Source organism: Lucilia sericata, unplaced genomic scaffold, assembly GCF_015586225.1.
Source record: "Lucilia sericata isolate MDLA Ls3-8-SP2 unplaced genomic scaffold, ASM1558622v1 Contig001799F_arrow, whole genome shotgun sequence".
Classification (NCBI taxonomy): Eukaryota; Metazoa; Arthropoda; class Insecta; order Diptera; family Calliphoridae; genus Lucilia; species Lucilia sericata.
Window position 1 is genome coordinate 6,834 of NW_023995698.1, and position 10,319 is coordinate 17,152.

The following is a 10,319-nucleotide window of genomic DNA, read 5'->3' on the forward strand; positions in this document are numbered from 1 at the left end:
TGTGGACCGATTCTGGAAATTTTCTGCACGAATCAAGATCTTGTGTAGAAACGAATGTATGGTGATTTTCATGGAATTATCTTGCATAGTTTTGGAGAAAATTACATTAGAATGTGTAAAAAATGCTTATTTTTTTCGAGGTTGTTTTAAATTTTGATTCATAACTTTTCCCGATGTGAACCGATTTTGCTCATTTTCAATACCAAACTGAACCGGATAATAATGAATACTTTGGGTGAATTTGGTTAAATGATATTGCTTCGTTTTAACGTGAGCGTGTTTTACACAGACAGACAGACAGACGGACGGACGGACATAGCTAAATCGACTCAGAATTTCATAAGGACCCAGAATATATACTTTGTTGGGTCTCAGATGAATATTTCTTGGTGTTACACACGGAATGACAAAGTTATATATACCCTCTATCACCACTGATGGTGGTGGAGGGTATAAAAAAATATAAAAAGCATTAAGTTTTTACTAACTAGTACTTAAGAACGCATAACTAAATAAATAAGGAGGTGGTGTTGTGAGTAGAACGGCGACCAGCAATCGTGAGGTCTTCGGTTCAAACCCAGTGGGCTACGGCTTTAGTTAAATATTTCTACTAATAACATCTTACCGGTAATGCGTAATGGATTTCAATATATTGATACTGATTTTTTCAGTATTCAGTAAAAATTTACTGAATACTGAATTTTTTTTCATTAATCAGTAAAAATTACTGCTTACTGATTTTTTTTCAGTATTCAGTAAAAATTTACTAATACTGATTTTTTCTCAGTATTCAGTAAAAATTTACTTATTACTGATTTTTTTTTCAGAAATCAGTAAAACTTCACTGAATACTGAAAATTTTTTCAGTAATCAGTAAAATTCTATTTTTACTGCATTTTTACTGGTACTGCAAAGTGCCCATCTATGATTCACAACCATATCGGAACCTCAAATTGCCGCCTTTTTAAACCTGGGAAAATAATTCTATCGATCTATCCAATTGGCCATCTTCTAAAAATACATTATGCAATAAATTATATACCAAAACAAATGGCAATTAAAATGCAATAAAAGATGTATAAACGACTGTTATGACATGAAAACTATAAAAGTTATTTGCAACCATATCGGGGCCTTAAATTACCGCGTTTTAAAAATAGAACAATAATTCTACCGATCTATCCAATTTTTGTAAAAATTTATTATGCCACAAATTATACACAAAAACAAAGTGCAATCGTAATGCTTTAAAATGATGCATAAATGACTGTCATAGCATGAAAACTGTCAAAGTTATTCACAACCATATCGGAACCTCAAATTACCGCGTTTTTAAACCTGGGAAAATAATTCTACCGATTTATCCAATTGGCCGTTTTCTAAAAATACATTATGCAATAAATTATATACCAAAACAAATGGCAATTTTAATGCTTTAAAATGGTGCATAAACGACTGTCCTAGCACGAAAACTGCCAAAGTTAATTGCAGCCATATCGGAACCTCAGATTACCGCGTTTATTAAACATAGAACAATAATTCTACCGATTTATCAAATTGACCAATTTGTAAAAACACACATTATGCTACAAATTATATACCATATTAAAGTGCAATCATAATGCTTTAAAATGATGCATAAATGACTGTCATAGCATGAAAACTGTCAAAGTAATTCACAACCATATCGGAACCTCAAATTACCGCCTTTTTAAACCTGGGAAAATAATTCTATCGATCTATCCAATTGGCCATCTTCTAAATATACATTATGCAATAAATTATATACCAAAACAAATGGCAACTAAAATGCAATAAAAAGATGTATAAACGACTGTTATAACATGAAAACTATAAAAGTTATTTGCAACCATATCGGGGCCTTAAATTACCGCATTTTTAAACCTGTACCAATAAATATACCGATCTATCCAATTTTTGTAAAAATTCATTATACCACAAATTATACACAAAAACAAAGTGCAACTGTAATGCTTTAAAATGATGCATAAATGACTCTCATAGCATGAAAACTGTCAAAGTTATTCACAACCATATCGGAACCTCAAATTACCGCGTTTTTAAACCTGGGAAAATAATTCTACCGATTTATCCAATTGGCCGTTTTCTAAAAATACATTATGCAATAAATTATATACCAAAACAAATGGCAATTTTAATGCTTTAAAATGGTGCATAAACGACTGTCCTAGCGCGAAAACTGCCAAAGTTAATTGCAGCCATATCGGAACCTCAGATTACCGCGTTTATTAAACATAGAACAATAATTCTACCGATCTATCAAATTCACCAATTCGTAAAAACACACATTATGCTACAAATGATATACCATATTAAAGTGCAATCATAATGCTTTAAAATGAAGCATAAATGACTGTCATAGCATGAAAACTGTCAATGTTATTTGCAACCATATCGGAACCTCAAATTACCGCCTTTTTAAAGCTGTGAAAATAATTCTACCGATCTATCCAATTGGCAATTTTCTAAAAATGTATTATGCAATAAATTATATACCAAAACAAATGGCAACTATAATGCAATAAAAAGATATATAAACGACTGTTATAACATGAAAACTATAAATGTTATTTGCAACCATATCGGAGCCTTGAATTACCGCATTTTTAAACCTGTACCAATAAATATACCGATCTATCTGTTTCGCTCAAAGCTTTGGATGGGGATGAAAGGCTGGATGATTGGAAAACTTTATTATTCTCTATGAGCCAAAACAAAATATATGAATATATTTTGTAACTCAGAATAATTTAATAAGCAAGGAATGAAAAAAAGAAAGAAAATAAAACACAGGAATTAGGATTTCTTTTCTATGGATATTTATTAAATTATTTAAGGAATAAGGAATTCTTACCAAGGATAGGAAAGTGGACCAATTTGCACAAAAGAAAGTTTCTTTCTGGCGGAAATAAGATTTTACGACATATTTGAAATAATTGACGTTTTATTTAGAACTTTATGACAACTTTACATATGCTGCAATTCATAGCATTCAGTATCGATATATGTCATAAGAAATAGGAATTTGCGGGGAGATTATGAATAAATGGATAATTGTTGTTTGGCATAAACATTACCGCCCGCCTTGCAGTGTACAAACTATGGAAAAAAGGAATAAGGATTGTCGTAAAATACTTATTTCTGCTAGAAGGAATTACAAAATATAGTTGTGAGGTTAGGAAAACTTAATGTTAATATTAGTAAGTTGATTCCTTTGGACATCTGTGCTATAGAAAGGAAAAGAATAAATAACAATATTTGTTGCAAAAGGAAATAAATGGAAATATATGGATATATGGAATTCAATGAATATATTTTATTGGAAAATTCAATTAATAAAATATTTGTGTTCGTTTGTTTTGGTTTTATTTTGCTTTATCGAATATACAAATGCACATGGTTTAAGTAAGACAAGCGCCGTAAATGGTCCATCCAAAGATGGTACTTTGCGCCGTTGGCAACCCAGTTTTTGTGAAAACGTTTGTGAGTTTTGTGAAACTCTCATCACCTTCGGATACAAATCGACGCCTATGATGACGTCAATTCCGGCGGATTCGAAAAATTTCGGATCCGCTAGAAACAAATCCCGGAAATGCTGCTTAAAACTCGCCGGTAACGAATTAGCAGGAGTCTTACACGTGATTCGGTTATCAACACGTAATATTCCCTCAATCTTGCATTCTGAATCAAAACGAGATTTCAGCACTATAGGACACATAGTTTCAGCTTCCATGGTCAAAGTTGTGAGATGAAGCTTATCCACCATCCTTTTCGATATCCTACTGACGGCAGAACCAGAATCCAGGAGGCTACGGGCATGGTTAGCTGTGGAGCCAATCTTCACTAACACCGTTGGCAAAAGAATTGTGCTGTTCTGACGTAACAACGACGATAATGTAGTAGTGGAGGGTGTTGGTAGGGCTGCTTTTCTACGCGCAGAGTGTGACGTCGAGGGTTGAGGAGACGGTGATCGCGATCGAGAGTTCGAGCGTGTTGGGCTTATCCCGAAATCTTTTAAAAGCCTAGGATTAATATGGAGTAGGGAGTGATGAAACTTGTTACAATGTCGACAGCCGTGCTTTGAGAGACAAGTTCCTTGCGAGTGGTCGTGAGCTAAGCAATTTTGACAATATTTGTGAGTTCTCACGGCATCGAGGCGTTCTTTCATGTTCATAGCTAGGAATTTGCGACAGGTGCGTAATGGGTGCGGACGAGAGCATAGACGGCATAGGAACCTGTTGTAGTTGCTAGGCAGCTTAATGTGTTGTTGGCGACGATTATTGGAGCTTTTGGAGTTTTTGGGTTGGCGTTTAGGCATGATGCTCTGAAAGAAATAAAGTTGGTTGGAAGATCTTAGAGAATGTAGAGAGGAAGTGGATGACTAGGATTCGAATAAGCAAACTAATTTATGGTTTGCCCTTTTTATTAGATCACGTTGCGTATATATGTCGGCAACTCGAACTTTTTTATCGGATCCGGTATGCACTTTTTCAATTCTACCTAGCCGCCAAGAGTTTGAAGGGAGATTTTCATCCTTTATGACAACTAACGTCCCGGGTTTAACATTGTCTTCGGAAGTCTTCCATTTAGTTCGTTTCTGCATCTCCTTCAAATATTCGTTTTTCCAACGAAAGCAGAAATTTTGATGAACTAATTTCAGACGTTGCCAACGATTAACAATTGATATCGGACTTTCGTTAATCTTAGGATCAATAGGACAAAGGATAGGAGAACCTATGAGGAAATGACCTGGAGTTAAGGCGGAAAGATCTGATGGATCTTGCGATTGTGGAGAAATAGGCCGAGAGTTGAGACAGGCTTCAATTCGAGCGAGAAGAGTGGAAAATTCTTCAAACGTGTATTTAAAACAACCTACGGTTTTACGGAAATGTGATTTGAAGCTCTTGACTCCTGCCTCCCAAAGGCCACCCATATGCGGAGCACCCGGCGGAATAAAATGCCAGGTCAGGTTCTGGTGAGCGTAGCTGGAAGTGAGCAATTCGCGAGACGATAGCATGAATTCTCTTTGGATAACCTTTGACGCTCCTACGAATGTAGCTCCATTATCGGAATGTAGATGGAGTGGACAACCACGACGAGAAACAAACCTGTGAAAAGCGGCAAGGAATGCAGATGTGGACAAATCTGTTGTAGCTTCCAAGTGAATAGCCTTCGTCGAAAAGCATACAAACACACATACATAGCCTTTAGTCATACGAAAACCTCTACCAGAATAAGATTTGATATCAAATGGACCTGCAAAATCTAGTCCCGTATGAGTAAATGGACGCGAAATTTCAGATCGCTCAGATGGCAAGGCAGCCATCATCTGTTGCTGACATCTTTTCCGGTAGATAATACATGGTTTGCATTTTCAAATGGTGGTTTTGATAAGATTTTTTACTTTTGGAATCCAGTAATGAGTTCTTATCAAGCGTAGGACAAGCTGATTACCACCATGAAGACTAATATCGTGGACAAATTTGACTAAAAGCCGTGAATATTGGCAATTATAAGGAATAATGACAGGATGTTTCTCATTGTACGAAAGACCCGGAGAATTCTCGAGTCTTCCGCACGATCGGATAAGTCCTTCGGAATCTAGGAATGGATTAAGATTCAAAATGGAACTGGACGAGGATATAACTTGTCTGGAAGATAAAGCTCGATATTCGGCAGGATAGCCAACTTTCTGGCAATTGGTTATAAGTCTATCGCGAGCAAAAATGATCTCTGAACTAGATAAGGCAAGTGAACTTTTATGAAAATTAGAACGCAATCTTGGGTGAGTGCGGAAAAGAAATCGGAAAATGTAAGATACAACACGAAGTGCCCTAGGAAACGAGGAAAATCTTTCCAAAATATCCTCATAATGTTGGAAATATGAAAAGTGCACTTTCACATTCTTCTTTTCAATTTCTGTATCAGGTATATTTGCCTTATCAGACATTGGCCAATTTGCTCTGGATTCTCTTAACCAATCAGGACCAAACCACCAAAGATGGTTGTTGACGAGCTCTTTTGGATAAACTCCACGACTAGCTAAATCTGCAGGATTGGACTCTGAGTTGACATGATTCCACAGTTTTGGATCAGTAATTTGCGTTATTCTGGAAACCCTATTTGCAACAAAAGTCAGCCAAAAACATGGAGGTTTGGCTAACCATGAAAGGACAATTGTGGAATCAGTCCAACAGAACAAGGAATAATGACTGATATCAAATTGAGGAAGGAAATTATCAATCATATCCGCCAATAATACAGCACCACAAAGCTCTAGTCGTGGAATAGACAAAGTTTTTACAGGAGCTACTTTTGTTTTGGAAGCAATTAAGTGACTGGATATCTTTTTACCGTCAGCTATTCGGATGTATAACGCGGCTGCATATGCTTCTTCGGAAGCATCGCAAAACCCATGGATTTGGATTTCAGCGTTAGGAATATAGTCTACCCATCTGGGAATCCGGATTTCATTAATATAGCAGTAATTGGATTGGAAATTCTGCCAGTGCTCTAAGGATTTCGGTGAAAGAATCTCATCCCATTTGGTACCTTCTATCCAAATCGTCTGCATCAGGATTTTTGCTAGAATCACAACTGGAGAAAGCCACCCGGCCGGATCGAATAATCTTGCAATCTGCGATAATACTTCTCTCTTTGTAAGTTGACGTTGATCGGGAAATGGTTTCGCTACGAAGAAAAACGAGTCTGAACGGGCATTCCATCGAACTCCTAGCGTCTTCGCTGTGCTGCTGTCGTCAAAGGTTAGGAAATCTTCGCAGAGCAGATGGTTAACGGGAATATCGTCAATGATTTCTTTGGAATTCGCCGTCCATTTCCTCAGGGAAAATCCAGCCGATTGAAGTGCAAGTATTAACTGCTTTTTAGATTCTTTCGCTTCTTGAATGGAATGAGCACCGGCCAATTCATCGTCAACGTACATGGAACTACGCAGAATAAGGCTAGCTTTTGGATAAGAAGCCTCGATGTCATCGTCTAATTGGAGTAGAGTCCGAATAGCGAGGTAAGGCGCGCAATTTACGCCGAATGTCACTGTTTTTAATTCGTAATCTTGGATAATTACGTTTGGATTATTGCGGAATAGGATTCTTTGGAATACAGTATGCTTCGGATCGACTAGGATTTGCCGATACATCTTTTGGATATCAGCATTGAAGACATACTTGAAAAATCTCCATTTCAGGATCAGTAGGGTCAAGTCATTTTGTAAAATTGGACCAGTATGAAGGATATCATTAGAAGATGGAGATGACGCATTAAAAACAACGCGTACCTTTGTTGTAGTGCTTTCAGGTTTTATGACAGCGTGATGTGGTAGGTAATATGGACAAATTTTGGAATTGTGTGGCGGTGAAACTTTGAACATATGATCCAAATCAATATATTCTTCAACCACGTTGTCATAAATGGATTTCAAGTCAGGTGAACGAAGTAGCCGAACCTCATTTCGTAGAAATTGTGCCATAGCACTATTTCGAGATTGGCCTAAACTAAGTTTCTCAGGATAGCCATCCTTAAATGGAAGAGAAACAATATACCGACCATCTTTAGCTCTTCTGGTAGTTTTTGTAAAAAGATCGTCACAAAATTTATCAGATGATGAAGTAAAGTTCTTCCTTGGAAGATTCTCCACCTCCCAAAAACGTGAAATCTCTTTGTCTAAAGAGATTTCACAGAAATAGGAAACTAAGGAACAACTGGGAGAAGAGATATTGGACAAAGGACCAGTTAGAATCCACCCAAAGATAGTTTCTTGCGCCATTAGTGAACCGCAAACATTATGCTTTACACCAGATCGCATAATCGAAGGGAATACATCACCACCAATGAGAATATCCACTTTCGAACTTGTATGGAAATGTGGATCAGCTAACTGGATTGGAGGATGTTTGGAAAAGAGTGAGCGATCAAAAGTCTTGGAAGGAAGACTACCAGAAAGTTGTGGAACTACTAAAGCTGTAACGAGCAGCTTTATATCTGGATTGAGAATGGAACTAATCACGAATGAACATTGTTTATCAACACTAGCGGATATTGTGTTATTTAGTCCAGAAACTTGAGCATTAGTGCGAGTTGAAGGAAGTTTCAGTAGATTAAACAACCTTTCCGAAATAAAAGAACCTTCGGAACCTGAGTCTATTAACGCTCGAGCAGGGTATCTATTATCCAAGTACCAAATTTCAATCATTGCAGTGCCTAGTAAAACGCCAGTGGAATTTACTGTAAAACAAGATGTAACAACTTCAGCATCCGAAGTAGGAGCGGACTGTATAGTAATTGAATTCGAACTAGTTACAAATGGTGCTGAATTTGGATTAAGGTTGGAATTGGCGCTTGTACTAGGGCCCGGTAATGAAGTGGAAACTTCGGTTTCTTTGTGGAGTAAGGTATTGTGCCTTTTATGGCAACGGAAGCAATTGATTTTGCTGTTGCAGTTTTTAACGGAATGCGTTTTGGAAAAGCAATTGAGACATAAGCTAAGTTTTTTAATCTCACTGAGGCGCTGAGAATGGCCCATTTGCAAAAACTTCGGACATTTTCGTATTGGATGAAACTCATTGGTACATAGTTGACATTTAGGCTGGGACACGTTATTTTGAAAAGCATTAACAACTTTGGATGGACGATTCACCTTTTTAGGTTTGGACTCGGTAGGCTTGGATGTAGCGGAACGTATTTCGGAAACGGATTCCAAAGTCCTGTATCGATTGGTCAGGAATAAATCTAAATCGGACCATTTTGGAATCGACGTTTTATCCTTTAAGCCTTGTTCCCATAGAGTCAAAATTGAATCAGGAAGCTTATTGGAACACAAGAAAACAAAAATAGGGTCCCAGCTGTCAACGTCTATGCGATGGAGTCGTAATATGGAAATACAAGAGTTTATGTCCCTTTGCAAATGCTGAATAGCTTTTGCCGATTCGGAAGTTATGCTAGGGAGATTAAATAGGATTCGAAGTTGTCCGTTAACTTGGACCCGACGATTCTCAAATCGTTCTGTCAGATTTGCCCAGGCTAAATCAAACCCCTGATTTGTTAAAGGACTCTTCTTAACAATCTCCCTTGCTTCTCCTTTAGTCTTCTGAGTCAAATGGAAAAGCTTCTCAACAGGGCTTAATGTGGAATTCTGTATGAACATGGCTGTGAATAGATCACGGAAAGTCGGCCATGATTCATAATTACCATAGAAGGTCTCTATCTCACACGGAGGAAGGTGAAAGCTATGCGAAGGCTGGGAAGATACAGGCTGGACTGGGAAAAACTGGGAATTGATCGGACTTGTGTCAGATTTCTCACGCGACTGATCCCGAAGGGCATCGGTCAGCTCGGATAGTTTTATCAATATATTACAATAAGTAACATAAGTACTTTTGTATTTGTCTTTAAATGCTTCTATATCATCCGATTCCCCGGGATCCGTATCATCTTCGTTGTCCTTATCGAACAAAAATTTTTCATAAGCCCATGTGGACTTTATTTCCTGCCTGTGGATTTCTAACGCATGAAGAGAATTGATTGGATAACGATTCTCATTATAATCGGCCTCAAATTCAACTATACTATCGGCCAAGCGGATAAAGTGATCAAGAGACATGTTTAATATACCAAAAGGACAAAAGGAAAAGCACTAGCAACAATTCAAATCGAAATTCGGAATGAAATTATCTAAAAATGTCGGAATTGAAATCAAATCGAGACTAAAACCACAAAAAAATTGTAAATAAACCGATCGGAATAAACGTGTAAATCAAACCAGAAATAAAACCAGTAATTTGGATAAAGTATATTTTTCGAAGAATTGATACCTTTACGTTACTGGACTATAGGATCAGCTTCAAAAAATAAGTAAAATAAGTATATAAGAAAGTTCGTCAACCTATTCAACGATATTTGTTTTTGGAGAAATTCTTTTATTTTATTTATTTACAATCCTTGTAGAAAAAATAGCAACAATTTCTTCCATAAAGTTGTTTACCAATATGTAAATTAACCCTCGGTCGCACGAACAAAAAGACAATTAGTAAATTTTTCCTTTTTAGAATTAGAATATTCGTAATTAAAAGTATTCTATTGGACAAAACGTGCAATAAAATGTGTATTTAGTAAACTGGATTTATTTAGCGTATATAATTATTTTACTAATCTTCAGAAATATGGACAAAGTTTATTGCAATTTGCTTCAATATTATTTATTACCAACACAAAAAAAGAGAAATATATTTACTAATTGTATTATTAATTGCCAATCATAAATG

General features: G+C 36.6%; 2 protein-coding genes across 2 annotated transcripts; both read right to left on the reverse strand.

Annotated features, from left to right (window-relative positions):
- Positions 1–4,592: 4,592 nt before the first annotated feature.
- LOC119612685 lies at positions 4,593–5,368 on the reverse strand (the record flags this gene model as incomplete). The annotated part of the gene is made up of 1 exon (XM_037968532.1): positions 4,593–5,368. A coding segment is annotated over exon 1 (776 nt), but the record flags the coding sequence as incomplete, so codon positions are not given.
- Positions 5,369–5,416: 48 nt separating this feature from the next.
- On the reverse strand, positions 5,417–9,658 carry LOC119612686. Its single transcript, XM_037968533.1, has 2 exons — positions 6,654–9,658; positions 5,417–6,152 (listed from the first exon to the last, which is right to left on the reverse strand). Exons 1-2 carry the CDS (start codon positions 9,656–9,658, stop codon positions 5,417–5,419), a joined length of 3,741 nt encoding a protein of 1,246 aa, XP_037824461.1.
- Between the last annotated feature and the right edge of the window lie 661 nt (positions 9,659–10,319).

Bases quoted from the DNA above. Each gene is read 5' to 3' on its own strand.
- LOC119612686 (XM_037968533.1), bottom strand. From the start codon at position 9,658: ATGTCTCTTGATCACTTTATCCGCTTGGCCGATAGTATAGTTGAATTT. The intron at 6,153-6,653 runs GTGGCTTTCTCC...TAGGGTTTCCAG, and splicing joins AGATTATTCGATCCGGCCGG to AATAACGCAAATTACTGATC.